The sequence below is a fragment of the Leptonychotes weddellii genome, chromosome 9 (genome assembly GCF_054177405.1).
Source record: "Leptonychotes weddellii isolate Sample4059 chromosome 9, ASM5417740v2, whole genome shotgun sequence".
In the NCBI taxonomy this organism is placed as follows: Eukaryota; Metazoa; Chordata; class Mammalia; order Carnivora; family Phocidae; genus Leptonychotes; species Leptonychotes weddellii.
The window spans coordinates 58,463,130-58,483,663 of NC_138377.1; the positions used below are offsets into that span (position 1 = coordinate 58,463,130).

The window sequence follows — 20,534 nt, forward strand, 5'->3', positions numbered from 1 at the left end:
ATGCCCTGCATGGAGCCCAGTGTGGGGCTCAATCTCATGACCCTGAGATCATGACCTGAGCCGAAATCAAGAGTCAGGTGCTTAATCGACTGAGCCACCCAGGTGTCCCTCATTTGTTTACTTTTTAAATGCCTCTCTCCCCTGTAAGCTCCATGGGGGCTCAGACCATGTCTGTTTTGTTTACAGCTATATATATCTGGTGCCTAACACAGTTCTTGGCACATAGTCAGGTATTCAGTAGATATTTGCTGACAGAGTAAATGACTCCAAAGTGTTCTCTTCACACCATGTTATGCTTCCTATGGCTGATGCAGACAATTGTGATAGGATTGTTATTTTTAAACCTAGCCCGTATTGTTGATCTTTTCTATTACGAGTTTGTAGACTTGGATTTAGTTTGTGGTCATCCTTTATCTTGCCTTGTTTTCTTTTTTTTAAAGATTTGATTTATTTTTCAACAGAGAGAGAGACAGCGAGAGAGGGAACACAAGCAGGGGGAGTGGGAGAGAGAGAAGCAGGCTTCCCGCCGAGCAGGGAGCCCGATGCGGGACTCAATCCCAGGACCCTGGGACCATGACCTGAGCCGAAGGCAGACGCTTAACAACTGAGCCACCCAGGCGCCCCTCTTGCGTTGTTTTCTACCATTCTTGTGACCAACATTACTCATTTTGTATTTGTGGTGGTGGAAGAAGGGTGGGATCACTCAGTGTGGTTTTTATACTTGTCTCTTGAATTTGACCTTTGTTTTGTAAACCAGTACATGATAACCTTGTAATGCTTTGTTAATTGTGCTGAGAATAAGGTTGTTGGTTTTCTTTTCTAGATTTCCTGGATAGCTGCCGTGCCAGTACTCTGTTAGCTGAGCTAGATGATGATGAAGACTTGCCTGAGCCAGATGAGGAAGATGATGAGAATGAAGATGACAATCAGGAGGACCAAGAATACGAGGAGGTTATGGTAGAGAGTGTCTCCCATTCTCTTAACTAACATAAGATGTTAATAATTGAAATGTAGAGAGGAAAAAGCAAAGTCCTGGTTAAACTTTGAAATAGGGAAATATGGCCTGAGTATGAAAAATGTTAATTAAGAAAAGCACCTTTAATCTGAGCATTTATGATTGTCTTATGAGAAAATAAAGTTTATATTTGGAAAATACTAAATGTCACATGCTGATGTTTTAACAGATTTAAAAGTGTAAAGAACTGCACTGCTAAAGAATATAATTTTCATGTTTTTTTCACAATAATTAGACTATTTTAGTATGTACAGTTTTGTGGGCAGTATCTCTGTATTAGTTCATCAGTCTTTACAGCTATGAGGTAGAGGCATAGAATAAGTAATATGTCCTAGTTAATGAATCAGTTAAGTACAAAAGTGGGGACCCAAGCTTAGGAAGTGTGATCTAGAACTCTTAATGTTTAACCACTGTGATTGTCTTCAAACTGAACTTTTGCCTGAGAATACCCTTTATTGTAACTTTTTTATTTCTCTTTATAAAATGTTTTTAGATTTTAAAAAATTTCATAAGTTGTTTTTTAATGGGGTAAAGGACCCCCCAAAAATGCTTTTAGTATATCTTACTTAAAAACAGATATTATTGTAGCATGTTTCTTGTGAAGGTTCTGTATGATGCATGGTGAATATAAAGCATTCAATTTATAAGTTTTCTGAAGATGGCTAATGAATATGAAGTGTTTTAATGATAGTTTTGATGATAAGGGTTAAGGCTGAATGGGGATGTATATATATGTGTGTGTATATATATATATAACATATACACACACACAAGTCAAATAATTAGACATGTCTCTTCGTATTTTCTTATTTCAGATTCTGAGACGTCCATCCCTGCAGCGTCGAGCTGGCTCTCGCTCTGATGTAACACACCATGCTGTCACCTCGCAGCTACCACAAGTCCCTGCTGGAGCAGGAAGCCGACCTATTGGGGAGCAGGTAGTATCTTAATGTTTATCTTCCCTACAGTGTATTTTTCCCCCTTTCACAGTAAAGCATCAACCAAAATGCCTAGAAAAATATATGGGGGTTGAGGTGGAGGTGAGAAGCTACCAGATAAACAAAAAGAAATTTCCCTTACTGCTTGGGTTCTGTATTCTAGAAACAGTCCATGATTGCTCTGGCATAATGCATAAAGGAGTTTCTTACTTGAAAGCACTTCATCTTGGCCCTCGGGTAACAGTTGAACATTTATTAAAATGATTAATTGCTATCATCTAAGATTTACAGTTTTCAGTAATAGTAGTAGAGATTATATTAGTCTATTAGCTGAACATGTATTGATCTTTAATTATATCCTAGCCATTGTTTTCAATACTTTCCATGTATTTTTTTTTTTTTAAGATTTTATTTATTTATTTGAGAGAGAGAGAATGAGAGACAGAGAGCATGAGAGGGAGGAGGCTCAGAGGGAGAAGCAGACTCCCTGCCGAGCAGGGAGCCCGATGCGGGACTCGATCCCGGGACTCCAGGATCATGACCTGAGCCGAAGGCAGTCGCTTAACCAACTGAGCCACCCAGGCGCCCAATACTTTCCATGTATTAACAACTAATTCAGTCCTTTCAACAACCTTTTGAGGGTTATTATTAGCCCTAACTTTCAGATGAAGTGATTGGTAAAGGTCACACGTAGAAGTTTTGGATCTAGGACTAAAACACAAACATTCTGGCTACAGAGGTGTCAGCATATATGTCCATTTGATGTGTTATAAAAGCTAATTAAAGGGCGCCTGGGTGGCTCAGTCGTTAAGCGTCTGCCTTCGGCTCATGTCATGATCCCAGGGTCCTGGGATCGGGCCCCGCATCGGGCTCCCTGCTTCTCCCTCTCCCACTCCCCCTCTTGTGTTCCCTCTCTCACTGTGTCTCTCTCTGTCAAATAAATAAATAAAATCTTTAAAAAAAAAAAAAGCTAAATAAGTGTTCGGAATATGAGGGGCTATGTGTGTGTGTTTAAGTATATACATAATTGTTATTTATTACATCAGATATTTACAACACTTAAATTCATTGTTCTCTTCTTTTGTTGATAGTAAAAGTGAAGAGGAGAAGAAAATGTTCCTTTAAAAAACTTTCATTATGGGGGCACCTGGGTGGCTCAGTTGGTTAAGCGGCTGCCTTCAGCTCAGGTCATGATCTCAGGGTCCTGGGATGGAGCCCCGCGTCGGGCTCCCTGCTCAGTGGGGAGCCTGCTGCTCCCTCTCCCTCTGCCTGCCGCTCTGTCTGTGCTCTCTCTGTATGTCTCTGTCAAATAAATAAATCTTTAAAAAAAAAAACTTTCATTATGGAAATTTTTAAACATGCTCTCTGTGAGTTAGATGCAGACCCACATGTTTAACATTTATTATGTTGAATGACCAATGCTAGCATGAGAGGGACGCAGTGCCAGTACTTGGCCTGTTTTTAAACTAGTGTAATAACTCTAGTCCTACCTTTCAATGTGCACTTTTAAAAAAAATAAGTAGCCACAGTGAAGTATTCGAGCCCTTGCACTTCAAGAAAGCTGGTCTTTATTTCCAGTTGTCTTTCGGTTCTGTTTAAGATGGATGTTAAAAACTTGGAGCCTGAAAGAATTCTCAATCAAAAAAAAAAAGTAGAAAGAATAATGCAATGAATCCCCAAGAATCCATCATCTGAGAGTAATGGTTACCAACACTTTGTCAAACATGTTTGATTTATTTGCCCCATAGTTATTTAAAGCATCTTCCAAGCATTATATTTTGTATATAATTCAGTATGTAATAAAATTTACTTACATTTTTTGAAAGCAACTTACTTAAAAATAATTATAAGTTCACAGACTCACAGGAAGTTGCAAAGATAGTAGAGTGGTCTTGTGCCTTTTGCCCACTTTCTTCCAGTGGTTACCCCTTACCTAATTAGAGTCTAATACCAAAATTAGGAAATTGACACTGATACAGTATATGTATATGGTTCTTTCTCATTTTATCATGTTTGGATTAGTGTAACCACCACTAAGGCATCTTACTTTTGGTAAGCTTAAATCATTAAGAAATGGGGGCACCTGGGTGGCTCAGTCAGTTAAGTGGCTGCCTTTGGCTCAGGTCATGATCCCAGGGTCCTGGGATCGAGCCCCGCATCGGGCTCCATGCTCAGCGGGGAGTCTGCTTCTCCCTCTCCCAGTCCCCCTACTTGTGTTCGCTCTCTCGCGGTCTCTCTCCCCATCAAATAAATTTAAAAAATCTTTTAAAAAAATCATTAAATGTATATGCCTATATATGTTTATGTTGGCTCGTTTTGTTGTAAGAAATATGGCTAAATAAGGAAGTGTAATAGCTATACAGAGACGTATTTAACATACACCTCATTTTAAAGATAGCACATCACTTTTGCAATATTGAAAAGTTTTATCTTGTTTATATGTGGAATTTTAACAGGAAGAAGAGGAGTATGAAACTAAAGGAGGACGTCGGAGAACATGGGATGATGATTATGTACTCAAGCGGCAGTTTTCTGCTTTGGTTCCTGCTTTTGATCCTAGACCTGGTCGTACTAATGTCCAGCAGACGACTGATCTAGAGATTCCACCCCCAGGTACTGTGTATTTTAGTTTTGTGATTTATTTTGAACAGATATCAAATAATGTTATATGTAATCAGGAAAGTAAGTGGCTACTTATATATGCAGGTTATAAGTAAAAGTTTTCAAAAAAAGAAAAAAAACTACATATCAGCCACAAGTCTTTAAAATATACAGATTTTTTATAAGATTTTTTTTTATTTATTGGAGAGAGAGAGGGAGAGAGCACAAGCAGGGGGAGGAGCAGAGGGAGCCTGATGCGGCGCTTGATCCCAGGACCCTGGGATCATGACCTGAGCCGAAGGCAGACGCTTAACCACTGCACCACCCAGGCGTCCTGATACAGATTATTTTTAAAGGAGCAAATTGCAGTTCTTTAAAAACACGGTGTTCTGTGTTTGCGTAATTTTTAAAGGAAGGCTCATTTAAAGGTAGATAATTTGTATTCTCTATTCTACTGGATCAAAATTGCTATGGATTATTCCTATTCTACTTTGGAAAGTTGTATAGTAGTTTCATTTATGGTCTTGAGTTAGTCAGCCTGGTAACTCTCTCTCACAACTCTGTTTTGGTTGTAATAGGCACACTAATGATCCCCAAAGGTATGCAGGTCCTGACCTCCATAATCTGTGAATAGGTTACCTTAATATGACAAAAGAGGCTTTGCAGACGAGATTAAATTAAGGATTTTGAGATGGGGGAATTATCCTGGATTATCCAGGTAGGCCCAGTGTAAACATTAGTGTCCACATAAAAGCAGTACAGGAGGGGGGGGCGCCAGAGTGGCGCAGTTGGTTGGGTGTCAGACTCTTGGTTTCGGTTCAGGTCGTGATCTTGGAGTCATGAGAATCAGCCCTGCGTCGGACTCTGTGCTCAGTGTAGAGTCTGCTTGAGACTGTCTCCTCCCTCGGCCTCTCCCCCTCTGCGCTCTTGCTCTCTCTCTCTCTCTCTAACGTAAGTAAATAAATTTAAAAAAAAAAAAAGCTTAAGAGGAATACAGGAGGGTCTGAGACAGAGGAGATTTGACAACAGGAAGCAGAGATCAGAGTGTTGAGGGGCCATGAACTGTGGAATACGGGCAGCCTCTAGATGCTCGAAAAGACAAGCAAACAGATTCTTAGAGCTTCCAAAAGGAGCAAAGCCCTGCCAACCCATTTAAGATTTCTCCCTTCTAGAACTGGTTGTTTTAAACCACCCAGTTTATGGTAATTTATTAAAACAGCAATAAGATGCTAATATACTGAGCAAATCACCTAATTTGTGTAAGCCTGAATTTTCTCATCTCTTACATGGAGAAAGTGATAGTTTCTATTTGACAAGGTAGTTAAAAGCTTTAAATGAGGTAAAATATATAAAGTGCTTAGCATGGTACCTGATGTATGCCTCAATAAACATCAGCTATAGTAATCAGTATATTATCCTTAAGGAAGACTTAAATGTTGATTAAGTATGGAATGTATTTTTTACTTGATAGAACGATACCTGTGTTAAATAGGGGGAAGTAAGTATGCTTCATAGTATGATGTTCTATGGTGAGTTTGCATATAGGCTGATCAAGATGTTCCAAGATCCCTTCAAAAAGAAAAACCTATGCTACGGAATATAAACAGGTACAGATTTTCTGTAGAGCTCTTCAGCAATATATTTCATATTGTTACTACCAGAAATCTATAGTAAAGAAATACTGGCTCTGCACCCAGATTTATATACACTGATGACTACACAAGTATTATTTATATTGTCAGAAAATTGGAAATGACCTTCATTATTTCCAGTAACAGGGATATGGTTCGTTTAATGGAATGTCATGCAATGAATAAAATTAATACTTCAGAAGATTATATCATGGTATGAGGAAAAAATTGCTGAGCTAATGAAAAAGAAGAGTACACCACCAAATACACTATGTACCAATTTGTGTGTGGCGGGGGGCGGTACCTCACAATCCACTCATTCAATGTGAGCAGAAGGTTGACAGTTCATTGACTAGAGTCTGTGGTTTTCTCTGTATGTAGAGCTATGAATAATTTTAGTGTTCTGATTTATAAGAATAAAATGTTTCTGAAATATTCATATAGTTAGCATGTGTTTTCTTAAAACAATGAGAGATCCCTATCATATGCATAAATTCAGCTTTAATGCTCTGTCTTTAAGTAACCTAGGTATGTTGTTCCCATTTTCTAAAAAAAATTGTTGAGGCCAGAAGAGTCTTAAGTAGCTGATGTCTTTATTAATATCTGACAGAAGAATTTAGATTTCATGTAGCTTTGTCTCCCGGTGCAGTGTTCCTTATGGCCTGCTTGCTATAGTGTAATTGTTTTTGATGTCTTCCATATTTTTAGGAACACCTCATTCAGAGCTCTTGGAAGAAGTTGAATGTACTCCGTCACCTCGATTAGCCCTCACTTTGAAAGTAACAGGTCTTGGAACAACTCGTGAAGTTGAATTACCACTCACCAATTTCAGATCAACCATTTTTTACTATGTACAAAAATTGCTTCAATTGTCCTGTAATGGCAGTGTGAAATCAGATAAACTTAGGCGTATTTGGGAGCCAACATACACGTAAGAGATTTTAACATAATGTTTTAAGTAGGTATTTTCATGATGCATCAGCCTAGAAGCATTGTATTTCTGTATTTTTTTTACTATAGAAACAGAAAATATTTGGTTCTTGTTCTCTTGGTTTACAACGGGATAAGAGCATTTCTGACTCCTGAGGTAGAATGTTTTAAGGTTTCAAATGAAAGTAACTTTAGAAATAAACTAGACTAGTATCTTATGTAATAAATGTTGAACTCTTTGCATTTGTGTATGAGGTACTAAATATTTTCTGTTTTTTGTTTTGGGGTTTGCGAGTTAAGCCTACCGCTCTTTGTTCATTCATTCATTGAACAAGTAATTAATAATGACCTTGGGCACATTTAATGTTTTGGTGGTTCATTCTGTTAATCAGTAAAATGAGCCTGGTTGTGAGGAATCAGTGAATTAATACATGTAAAGGGTTTTCAGTATTGTCTGGGTGCTCAGTATTACCTATAATAATTATTAATTATTATTTATTATTTAATAACAGCTTAATATGTAAATGAAATTTTAATCATCCTGTAAATCTTACTTTTATTTTTCTGATGTTCTCTTAACATCATTGATAATTTTATGTAATGTCTAATAAAGTGATCTAGATCCTTTTGAGATAAAACAGAAGGCTATCATGATATTTCTCCCCACCCTGTTCAGTGTTTATTGGAGTTTCAGATTTTATCTCCACTGCCTTATGTGAACATAAAGGCTCCTGGTCCTTGTTTTTCTTATCCTTTTTTTCCATCTAGACATAGAAGCGCAAACCATTTCTCATCTTTTTTTATTTTTACAACAATAAATGAAAGTTATAACACATGATATAGCATATTACTTCATATCTTTAAAGATCCTAGGTTTGACAAACGTATGCAATCTTTGCAATTATGCTAAATTTATAAATAATAACTCTTTCAGGAATATGATTTCTGCTGCTTTCCCCCATGTTTAACAAATTGAATTTTTTTTTTAAATAAATTGTCCCTGAGTTTAATGTTTAAGCATATGGCTAATGAATGACATCATTCATGTATTTTTTAAAGAATTGAAGCCTTATTGGAAATAACCACAGATCATTTGATTTATGAATTAATGTGAATAATATCTTCATGTTTAGAATCATGTACAGAGAAATGAAGGATTCTGACAAAGAGAAGGAAAATGGAAAAATGGTAAGTGATATTTAAATGGATCTTCTTGGCTACTTAGTGAAAAAAAGGGAAAATAAAGAAAAACTAACACTGTTTTAATTGAACATTTGAGGGGAAAAAATCACTAACATGGAATTCTTTAGATGAGGTTAAATGCATGATTTTAAAGCTACCTTATGTAATGCATGTGAAATAGCATAGACTTTTAATCAGGAAAGGCCAACATTTGGTTTTTCCTATTGTAGGGTTGTTGGTCTGTAGAGCATGTGGAACAGTACCTTGGCACTGATGAATTACCAAAGAATGACTTGATAACCTACCTGCAGAAGAACGCAGACGCCGCTTTCCTGCGCCACTGGAAATTAACTGGCACTAATAAAAGTATTAGGAAAAACAGAAATTGTTCTCAGCTCATAGCTGCATATAAGGTATATATTGGCATCAAAACACAATTGGGAATGGCTTTGTGCTTTGTTTGCAGCTTTTAAAGATTCTTAAGAAAAAGAGGTTCATTGGGACAATGTTTAAAAAATGAGGTTGAATTAACATTGTTAATATGCCAAGTACTAAAACTTCAAATGTGATATGTGGTATTGGATCTAATAAGTACATGGTTTTAACTGTGGCTTATGGTGGTTATAGTTTATTTGGGAATGGTTTAGAACATATTGATTTTCAACTTGGGTAATAGTGTTTTTATTTAAAAAGAAGGCAATTTGAAAAATTTCAGCATTTTCAAATACTTATAGGATGATACAGTGCTTTTCTCTTGTTTCTATAGGATTTTTGTGAGCATGGAACAAAGTCTGGATTAAACCAGGGGGCCATTTCCTCTCTTCAGAGTAGTGATATTCTTAACTTGGCAAAAGAACAACCTCAGGCCAAAGCTGGCAATGGACAGAATTCTTGCGGAGTAGAAGATGTTCTTCAGCTTCTGCGTATTCTCTATATAGTTGCAAGTGACCCTTATTCAAGAATATCCCAAGAAGGTCTGTAAGAATCCTTGTTTCATTTCTGTGTCATTTTTAAAAGGAAGTCCGTTTATTTATATCTTTATTAATTTTATTAATTTTACAGAAGGCGATGAGCAGCCTCAGTTTACTTTTCCACCAGATGAATTCACTAGCAAAAAAATCACAACAAAAATCTTGCAGCAGATTGAGGTAATAAAATCAGATAGTTGAACTCGTTAGTCTGTAACTTTTAGACTTTCAAAGTATTGTCTCTTCGTTTTCTACTTTCCACCATCTCTACTGTTAATCTGTGATTCGTTGATTTAGGCCATATGGTCCATTGGCATTAATTTCTTTCATTACTTTTAAGAAGTGACTCCTGTTTTTCTTTTTAAATAATTGTATGATGACATTGTTATTTGTTAATTTGCAGGAACCGCTGGCATTGGCAAGTGGGGCTCTACCAGACTGGTGTGAACAGTTAACCAGCAAGTGTCCTTTCCTAATACCGTTTGAAACTAGACAGCTTTATTTCACGTGTACAGCATTTGGTGCATCAAGGTAGGAAGTACTTTTATATTTTTTTTAGTGTTATATAAGCTCAAAATGTACAAATATACTTTATGTCAAGACTGATGGAAGGAATATATTATCTTGTTTTCTTATAAAGAGTTGTAGTGTTTAAATGTTTTTTTTTATTTCTAGTTGGATACATGCTCTCCTACAGTTGACCCTTGAACAATGTCAGGGTTAGGGATCCCAACCCTCCCTGCGCAGTTGATCATATTTAAAGATCTTATTTATTTGGAGGAGAGAGAGAGTTCATGAGTGGGGAGAGGGAAAAAGAGGGAGAAGCAGACTCCCCACCCAGCAGGGAGCCCAATGTGGAACTCGATCCCAGGACCCTGGGATCATGACCTGAGCCGAAGGCAGACGCTTAACGACTGAGTCACCCAGACACCCTTATTTATTTATTTTAGAGATAGACAGCATGAGCAGGGGGAGGAGCAGAAGGAGAGGGACAAGCAGACTCCATGCTGAGCACAGAGCCCGAAGCAGAGCTCGATTCCATGACCCTGAAATCATGACCTGAGCTGAAATCAAGAGTTAGAGGATTAACCAACTGAGCCACCCAGGCGCCCCTAAAGATTTTATTTTTAAGTAATTTCTACACCCAGCATGGGGCTCGAATTTACAACCCCAAGACCAGGAGTTAACATGCTCTACCAGCTGAGCCAGCCAGGTGCCCCCAAAAGAAAATATTTTAAAATCAGTAGCATTTTAATGATGGCTTTCAGTTTGTATCACAGTAACAAAGATAGCTTAATGATTTTTTAGTTTCTCCATAGTTAAGAAATGTTCATTTATAATTTTTTTTTTTTTAAGATTTTATTTATTTATTTGACAGAGACACGAGAGAGGGAACACAAGCAGGGGGAGTGGGAGAGGGAGAAACAGGCCTCCTGCTGAGCAAGGGCCCCGATGCAGGGCTCGATCCCAGGACCCTGGGATTATGACCCGAGCTGAACGCAGGTGCTTAACGACTGAGCCACCCAGGCGCCCCTAATTTTATTCTTTTTTTTTTAAAGATTTTATTTGACAGAGACCGCGAGAGAGGGAACACAAGCAGGGGCAGAGGCAGAGGGAGAAGCAGGCTTCCCACGGAGCAGGGGGCCCGATGCAGGGCTCGATCCCAGGACCCTGGGATCGTGACCTGAGCTGAAGGCAGATGCTTAACGACTGAGCCACCCAGTCATTTGTATTTTTATGTATCATAAGTTTGTCTATTTTTTAAATTGAAATATAGTTGACAGGCCATGTTACATTAATGGAAGGTGTACAACAGTGATTCAGCAACTGTGTACATTATGCTGTGCTCACAAGTGTAGCAACTGTCTGTCAGCCATACAATGCTATTAGAATCCTATTGACTGTATTCCGTATGCTGTTCATTTCATCCCCAGTTTTTGTATATTTTTGTGTCACATGGGATTGGGACCACAGACCTTTATTTTGATCTGTTAATTACTAAAGTAAAGAGGAAAAATACCTAAGTATTTTCTCAATTTGTTTAGGAAAATAATAAAGGGGTTTATATGTTTTAAGAGAAGAAGCAACAATTTATGCAGTAAGAAAATCTAATTCTGTCGCCTAATAAAATACTATTTTTAAAAAGAATAGTTAAATCTTTGAATTACATTGCTGGTTTAATAGTACATTCTAACTATTACTGAACGGTAGAGCTACATAAATATTTTTCTATTTTAGAGCAATAGTGTGGTTACAAAACCGACGTGAAGCCACTGTGGAAAGAACAAGGACCACCAGTACTGTCAGGCGAGATGATCCTGGAGAGTTTCGAGTGGGTCGTCTCAAGCATGAAAGAGTAAAAGTCCCACGTGGTGAATCACTGATGGAATGGGCTGAGAACGTCATGCAAATACATGCAGATCGGAAATCAGTTCTTGAGGTACCTCACTCACATATAATTTCTTTTAGTATGCAGGAATGACAGAAAACCAGCAAACCTGTATGTTCCGCAGCATGCAAACTACATTAGATAGAAATGAAAAATGGAGAGGGATTTCTCTGCCCTCTATGCAAGGCCTTTCCCTCTGATAGAGCATCTTTTATAAGAGGATGTCAGCTCACCTCTTCAGAGGTCAGGATCTTGTGATTTGATGAGCAGCAAAGAGTATCTTCACTCTTGAGGTGGGAAAGTGCTTGGTCTTTTTGAAGGACATTACTCCTTTCTTAACAAAGCCTGAGCCGAATAATGGCACTCACTAAGGATTCTTTTTGATACTCTGTATTTTACCTTTATATTAAGCTCTGCTATTAGATATCTGCAATTTGGGAGCATACTGTTTTATAATATTGTTAGACTGTGCTTGGCATTATATCATTGGCCTGTGTTGAGAGATGTTATGGCAAATAACAGTATAAAATTTAATATCCTTACTATAGAGATGTTACTGTAGGCATTGTTGATTATATCCTATATACCTGTTATTCCCTATATGAGGGACAATGGAAGAAATCTCTCTCATAAATGTGAACCAGCTGCTTATTTTATCTTTTTTTTTTTTTTTAAGATTTTATTTTATTTATTCGTTTGAGAGCACAAGTAGGGGATAGAGGCAGAGGAAGAGGGGAAAGCAGACCCTGCTGAGCAGGGAGCCCAGTGTGGAGCTTGATCCTCATCCCCCCTGAGATCAGGCTCTGAGCTGAAGGCAGACGCTTAACTGACTGAGCCACCCAGGTGTCCCTTAGTTTATCATTTGAATCAGAGACTGATCATGGCAAATATGATACATCTCTAGAAAATATATAAGGCTTTTAGGGCTTTCACTTTAAACTCTCTTTGCCTTCATCTTATTCTTCAAACTAGATCAACCTCAATTATTTTATTTTTTTTAACCATGCACTATATGTTTTTATAAGCTGCCTCAAATCACTTGTGGAGTGTGTAGAGTATGGATAAAAGCCTTTAAAGTGATTGCCTAAAGTCAGGAGTAAGTGCAAGAGTTTAGGTTTTAGTGTTACATAGACATACATACACAGCTGTATGCCACTTTTTCCTCAAGCAAATGATGTAATCTTTTTATCTAAAATTTGGTTTCCTTTGGTGTAAAAAAATGAGATGAAAATCTATTTTATAGGGTTGGTGTGAGAAATAAATTAATGAACAATGTGGTGAACAATGCTCACCACAGTGTTTATGCAGTGGTGTACAACAAATACACTTTTTAGAAAAACTGGAATAAAACTTCTGTGTTGTCTATAATGTGTTGTGTATAATATTCTACTGCTGTTGCGGGGTGCCTGGGGTGGCTCAGATGGTTAAGCGTCTGCCTTCGGCTCAGGTCATGATCCCAGGGTCCTGGGATGGAGTCCCACATGGGGCTCCTGGCTCAGCGGGGAGTCTGCTTCTCCCTCTCCCTCTGCCTCTCCCCCTGCTCATGCTGTCGCTCTCTCTCTGTATCTCTCTGTCTCAAATGAATAAATAAAATCTTAAAAAAAAAAAAAAATTCTACTCTTGTAAAAAAAAAAGACGTATTGGCAAGAATGGGATCATTTAAGAAAAATTTTTTAAGCTCACTTGTCCCCACAATTTGTTTACATTTTAGGTTGAATTTTTAGGAGAAGAAGGAACTGGCTTGGGCCCTACATTAGAGTTTTATGCTCTGGTGGCAGCAGAATTCCAGAGAACTGATCTGGGAGCTTGGCTTTGTGATGATAATTTTCCAGATGATGAATCTCGTCATGTAAGATTTAGTTCCCATTTTGTGATTATTTGTGATTCTGCTTTTAGTATTAAAAATAGGTTATGCTTTCAGAATTTAAGCCAGGCTTTCTGACTCTCTTTTTTATTATTGATCAGATGCTATTAAAATGTTCTCTCAGTCACCAAAAACTATTTAATAAAAGGTGTATACATAAATACTTTAACTAAATTGATGAAGATGTTTAATATTTATGCATCTTTTATCTAATTTTATTTGTATTTCTCCCTCTAAAACACTAGGTTGATCTTGGGGGTGGATTGAAACCTCCCGGATACTATGTGCAGAGATCATGTGGACTGTTCACAGCACCATTTCCACAAGACAGTGATGAGCTTGAAAGGATCACGAAACTCTTTCATTTCCTTGGAATTTTCTTGGCCAAATGCATTCAAGACAATAGACTTGTGGACTTACCTATTTCTAAACCTTTCTTTAAACTTATGTGTATGGGTGACATTAAAAGCAATATGAGTAAATTAATTTATGAGTCACGAAGTGATAGAGACTTACACTGTACTGAAAGTCAGTCTGAAGCTTCTACAGAAGAAGGTCATGATTCACTCTCAGTAGGAAGCTTTGAAGAGGATTCAAAATCAGAGTTTATTCTAGATCCCCCCAAACCAAAACCCCCAGCTTGGTTTAATGGAATTTTAACTTGGGAAGACTTTGAACTAGTAAACCCACACAGAGCCAGATTTTTAAAAGAAATTAAAGACCTTGCTGTCAAGAGGCGTCAGATTTTAAGCAACAAAGGTCTTTCTGAAGATGAGAAGAACACGAAATTACAGGAACTAGTGCTAAAGAATCCATCAGGTTCTGGGCCTCCACTTAGCATAGAGGATTTAGGGTAAGTTTTTTATACATGTTCGTCAACCTAATGGATGAATAAGTTTTAAAGCTTTTGTTTCTTTGTCCCCACTAATAGGCAGTGTATGAGTTCAGTAGTCTGTTAAGAACAATAATATGCTGTAGGAAATATTACTGATTTGAATCTTTGAATAGTTCATATTATAAAGACAACACTCAGAATACCAGAACATAGTGTATTAAATCATCACATCTCTGGAAGATTATCTGATTTATCAAATATGATTAATGTATATATCTTACAGGAAAGTCCAAAGCCAAAAATATTTTGAGAAATCATGGCTAGTTAATATAGTGTACTTGGCAGTGCTCAAAATAGTTTGGTCTGTATGTAGGCCTTATGCCCAATGGCTTAGCTAATTCAAATGCTACACATCTTTTGATAACACTCTGTTAATTTGTATACATGTAATTATTATACCCTTAGTATGTTTTACTATGATTTTGGGCTGACTGAAAGTCTTGCTTTCTTCTTCTTTCTTTCTTAGTTGATAATTTTGAGAGGTTTTGTTTGATAATTTACTATATATTCAAGGTTTGATTTCAGGGTAGGGACAGAGCGTGAATAACTTTAGTGAAGCAGTAGTTTCTCCTTGAAAAAAACAAAATAAAGATGCTGCTGTCGTAATTTATTGCAAAAACCCTTACTTTGTTAATTTTGTGCCATAAGAGAGAAGTGAAATATGGAAAGGTGGTGGTTTCCTGCAATCTTTGCAAAGCCAGGTTTGGTAATGGTTGTTCTAATAGTTTTTGTGCACAGGGGTTTTGCATTCAAAAGTCCTCCTACTTAACATCTAAGCTGGTATACTGTTTTTTGTTGGAAGGGTGCGGGGAGTGGGGGTTCATGGTTTTGGCAGCAGTGTTTTATTTATTTTTTAAAGATTTTTATTTATTTGAGAGAGAAAGCACAAGTTGGGGGAGGGGCAGAGGGAGATGCAGACTCCCCCTGAGCAGGGACCCCGATGCAGGGCTCCATCCCAGGACTCCAGGATCATGACCTGAGCTGAAGGCAGACGCTTAACCAACTGGCCACCCAGGTGCCCCTTTGGCAGCAGTGTTTTAAAAATTAAACACCAATGGTAGCTGAATGTTAATCCAGTCCTTTTTGTCTTCCCAGTTTAAATTTCCAGTTTTGCCCTTCCTCAAGAATATATGGTTTTACAGCTGTGGATCTCAAGCCAAGTGGGGAAGATGAGGTAATAAAAATTTTGTTTTTGATGTAGTTGTAAGTTCAGAACATCTTCTTAATGAGGCCAGTTGTAGTAGGTGCTACTGAAATATTCCTAGATATTAACAACAATGTTGGCAAATTTTCCTTTGTAGATGATAACAATGGATAATGCAGAAGAATATGTGGATTTGATGTTTGACTTTTGTATGCATACGGGTATTCAGAAACAGATGGAAGCCTTTAGAGGTAATTTTTAGGGCTCTTTAACTTAATCTTTCTCCTTTTACTTTGAGACATTTGAAATTAAGGTATTTCTCTTGTCAAGAATTGTAGGTAATCTCTAGATTTGCCCTCTAGTTTCCTGTCTTCCAGATAGTTAGGTCCCACAGAGTACCCAGAACAGGTTGGAACATTCTCCAGCTGTGGTATACCCTCAACTTGCTCCTCCTGAGTAATGGGGGACTCACTTTTGGCCTCCATTTCTTCATTTGTATGTGGACATAGGTTGCGTACTTTACACATTACATGAATTAAGCCAAGTTAGAACCTAAGTTCTTAGGTGAGAATTGAAGCAAAATATATTAGACTATTCATCACATACTAGTTTTGAAAACGAGAATATAGCTTTGGATAGCCTTGTATGACACAAACAGCTGGTTAAGAAATTACTAGAATTTGGCTACTGACCATAGTGACTGAATATCTCTGTTCACATTTGCAGTATTAAGTGAAATTTCTGTACTTAAAACCTTAGCACAGCTTTGATTTCAAGCTATTTTAATTTATATTTGTTTTTTCAAGCATTTACTAATATTTTATTCATATTATGTCCATTTAGTTGATATTAGCTATTTTGATTTGAAATTTGGTATTTTGAAATTGTAACTTAGAAATTGAGTTGTGTGTTTTGTTTTTATTTTTTTGCTGTGTATAATGTAGATGGGTTTAACAAAGTTTTTCCAATGGAGAAATTAAGTTCCTTCAGCCATGAAGAAGTCCAGATGATACTTTGTGGAAACCAATCACCATCCTGGGCAGCAGAGGATATTATTAATTATACTGAACCTAAGTTAGGTTATACACGTGACAGGTATGTATTGGTTATTTTCTAAGGTCAACAAAATAGTTTATGTCCCAAAATCAAATGGCAGATTCTCTAAAGAACTACGACTTAGTGAAGTGAGAAAGCTGTTTTCATATCCATTGATAAGGCTGAGTTTACACAAAAAGACAACCGAGTCTTTGTTGGTATTAAGATTCCATTTTAATTGTTGACTATTTTAAAAATTGGGTAAATAGTAAACCGTTAGGCTTCATTTTTTTAAAAAAGATTTTATTTATTTGAGAGAGAGCTAGAGAGCACAGTGGGGGTGGGCAGAGGGAGAAGCAGACTCCCCGCTGAGCAGGGAGCCCGATGCAGGGCTTGATCCCAGGACCCTGGGAACATGACCTGGGCCGAAGACAGATGCTTAACTGACTGAGCCACCCAGGCACCCCTTTAAGCCCTTAGGCTTCATTTTATATTAACCTTTTTTTTTTTTTAAAGATGTTATTTATTTGAGAGAGAGAGAGTGAGCGAGAGAGCATGAGCAGGAGGGAGAGGCAGAGGGAGAAGCAGACTCCCCACTGAGCAGGGAGGCTGGTGCGGGCTGGAGGCAGGCGCTTAACCTGACTGAGCCCCAGGTGCCCCATATATTAACTTTTATTTTAAAAAAATTTCAAATAGAGGGACGCCTGGGTGGCTCAGTCAGTTAAGTGTCTGCCTTCGGCTCGGGTCATGGTCTCAGGGTCCTGGGATCGAGCCCTGCATCGGGCTCCCTGCTCGGTGGTGAATCTGCTTCTCCCTCTCCTTCTGCCTCTGTGATCTCTCTCTCTCTAATAAGTGAGTGGAATCTTAAAAAAAAAAAAAAAATTTTTTTTTTCAAATAGAAAAGTTGAATAGTTGAAAGAATTCCCATATCATCTTTACCCAGATTCAACTGTACTTAATACTTCTTTTACATTATCTATTTATATACACACACACGTGATATATATGTGTGTGTGCACCATTTTTTTCTGAACCATTTGAGAATGTCGCATATATCATGTGCCTTTATTCTGTGATAGAGTGTGCATTTCCTAAAAATATGGATATTCTCCCATGTATCCACATTCACTAGCAAATTCATACTGTTAGCTGATCTTTAGTCCATATTCCAGTTTCGTTGTTTACTCCAATAATGTCCTTCATAGCATTCCCCTCACCACCACTGCCCATTGTCAGGAAATAGCATTTGGTTGTGATAGGGTTATCTTGTGATAGGTTTTTAATCTGAAACAGTTCTTTAGCTGTTTTTTTTCTTTTTCTTTCATACCACTGATATTTTTTAAGACTACAGGCCCTATAGTACTTTTTCTTTTTAAATGTTTCCAAATTAACATAAATGAGAGAATACAGTTGACCCCTGAACAATGTAGGGGTTAGGGGCACAGTTGAAAATCCGTATGTTTGATACCCCAAAAACTTAACTACTAGTAGCCTACTTTGACTAACTTTACTGATAATATAAACAGTCAGTACATATGTTATGTGTATTATATACTATATCCTTACAATAACATAAGCTGGAGAAAAGAAAATGTTAAGAAAATCATGAGGGGGGTGCCTGGGTGGCTCATTCGGTTAAGTGTCTGCCTTCAGCTTGGGTCATGATCCTGGGGTCCTGGGATCAAGCCCTGCATTAGGCTCCCTGCTCAGCGGAGAGCCTGCTTCTGCCTCTCACTTTGTCCCTGCTCGTGTGCTTGCTCACTCACTCTCAAATAAATAAAATCGTAAAAAAAAAAAAAAAAAGACTCATGAGGAACTACACTTGTGGTAACATAGCTTAATGTATAAACTTGTTGAATTACTGTGTAGTACACTTCAAACTAATGTAACATTGTCTGTCAACTATACTCAGATAACAAAAAAGAAAATCATGAGTTAGAGAAAATGTATTTGCAGTACTCTCTTGTATTTATCTTAAAAAATTACATATATAAATGGATCTGTGCAGTCCAAACCCCTTGTTGTTCAAGGGTCAACCGTATTACGAATTAGTTTAAACTTAACATAGCATTTTTTGCTTAAGTCAACTTTTTATTGAATTATAATAGTGCACAAATTGCATGTACAGTCTGGAGAATTTTCACAAAAGGGAAACGCCTGTGTATTGGCACCCAGAACAAGAAACAACTCAAGAATTGCCCTTGCCCATTATATTCTTTTCTAATATTAAATCACTATTTCTGTTGATCAATTTTGCTTGCATTTGAATTTTAGTAAATGAAATCATACAGTATGTATTTTTTAAGGTCTGGCTTCTTTTGTTTAACATTATGATTATGAAATTCATCCCTGTTGTGGCATATAGAAATGGTTTATTTCACTGTTAATAAAGACGGATTGTTTCAGATCCCCTTTGGTAGTTTAGCCATATTTGGATTAATTATGCATGTGCATTTTGAAGTTTTCTGATTTGCTGACCTTGTTGCATATTTGGTCCCTGAACTCCATCAGTGTTTCAGTTCTCAACCATTTATAACTACAAGACAGTCTTTGCAGGGTATTTTTAAAGTAGCTTAATCCACTCATTTCATGCTTACTCAAGAGTCTCTAGATAGTATTCTTCTCACATGTTGATAATTGTTTTTTGGGTTATTGCTGGCTTACAAAGTAGTGTTTTTCATTTAAATCATCTGTCAGCTCAGTAGAACTCTATTTTTCTCCTTTTAGCCCTGGTTTCCTGAGGTTCGTGAGGGTTTTGTGTGGCATGTCTTCAGATGAAAGGAAAGCATTCCTGCAGTTTACCACCGGTTGCTCAACTCTACCCCCAGGTGGACTGGCTAATCTGCATCCCAGGCTCACAGTTGTACGCAAGGTACAAACCTTAGCTAATAGGGAATCCAAATGGAATTTAGTTACTGCAGGATTGAAAGAAATAAATATTTAAAGTCATGGCCTTCTGTTTTTCACTTTTCTTTTTGTAGGTTGATGCTACTGATGCAAGCTATCCATCAGTGAATACATGTGTGCATTATCTGAAGTTGCCTGAATATTCTTCGGAGGAGATCATGAGAGAGCGCCTGCTAGCTGCTACCATGGAGAAAGGCTTTCATCTCAACTGAGCTTCGAAGTGGGAGACATCAGAGACTTTTAAAATACTAGTGAAGCCTCTTGTGTTTGTGTGCAGAGAAGTATATGATCCTCTACGCTAATGACACTTGCCTTTATTTCAACCATTAAGGCTTTAAGAACATGTGGAATAAGTTGGTTAGCTGCTAATGACAAAACAAATCCTTTAACTACCCAGCCAGCAAGTATATAGCACAGAACACTGTGTGTTGCTACAAGGGCTTAGTGACTGGAAAAAGGTGGTCCCTACTTGACTGTTCCAAAGAGCAGCTTCTCAGATCTTCAGTGTTCACTGGTAAATTTCTAACAGTGTATTTGTGTAAAGTTTGTCGTTTCATACTTCATACACTACAGTTGCCGTCACTGATCCCTGTTTTGCTGGCTTTTAAGCTACTCGGTCAAAAATCCTGCTTCCTTAAAACATAGAGAGTTAATGAGCATCTCAAGCTTTTTCTTTTCCTTTTTAATGATGCCTGCACTATCAGAGTATTCTAGTGTTCTCTCTTTTGTTTGGCATATAATCATGCACAACCTTTTTATTTCTTTGAGGTGGGAGTATATTTTTATTTCCTAAATGCCGTACTATAAAGATCAAATTCTTAAGTGTGTTTGTGCAGCTCAGAAGTAAAGGTATATTAAGGGGAAAAAAGAAAAAACACTGGTCTAGATGCAAGGCACACTTAAAAGCAAGTTTTACTTTTGGTTGTATTTTCTTTGTATATTATAAACATTTATTTAACTTGTTGCAGTTTGAAGTAAAAAATTTCCAAAATGTATGCTCAACAATAATCATTAAAATGTTTGCAGCGTACAAAA

The 20,534-nt window shown here is 37.4% G+C and overlaps 1 protein-coding gene across 11 annotated transcripts in view; it reads left to right on the forward strand.

Annotated features, from left to right (window-relative positions):
• Positions 1–20,534, forward strand: part of HECTD1 (HECT domain E3 ubiquitin protein ligase 1) — an 88,631-nt gene extending 68,097 nt beyond the window's left edge. For 4 of the 11 annotated variants that reach the window (XM_081829448.1, XM_081829451.1, XM_081829449.1 and 1 more), the window contains 17 exons: positions 824–957; positions 1,831–1,953; positions 4,410–4,566; positions 6,894–7,116; positions 8,249–8,303; positions 8,528–8,710; positions 9,064–9,271; positions 9,360–9,445; positions 9,669–9,796; positions 11,504–11,705; positions 13,366–13,503; positions 13,764–14,371; positions 15,509–15,587; positions 15,715–15,808; positions 16,502–16,652; positions 19,320–19,464; positions 19,574–20,534. In XM_081829448.1, the coding sequence (XP_081685574.1) occupies positions 824–957; positions 1,831–1,953; positions 4,410–4,566; positions 6,894–7,116; positions 8,249–8,303; positions 8,528–8,710; positions 9,064–9,271; positions 9,360–9,445; positions 9,669–9,796; positions 11,504–11,705; positions 13,366–13,503; positions 13,764–14,371; positions 15,509–15,587; positions 15,715–15,808; positions 16,502–16,652; positions 19,320–19,464; positions 19,574–19,711 (2,852 nt within the window). In that variant the 3' untranslated portion in view covers positions 19,712–20,534. The remainder of the gene's footprint in view (positions 1–823; positions 958–1,830; positions 1,954–4,409; positions 4,567–6,893; positions 7,117–8,248; positions 8,304–8,527; positions 8,711–9,063; positions 9,272–9,359; positions 9,446–9,668; positions 9,797–11,503; positions 11,706–13,365; positions 13,504–13,763; positions 14,372–15,508; positions 15,588–15,714; positions 15,809–16,501; positions 16,653–19,319; positions 19,465–19,573) is intronic. The other 7 variants (XM_081829450.1, XM_081829452.1, XM_081829458.1 and 4 more) reach the window with 3 other exon arrangements.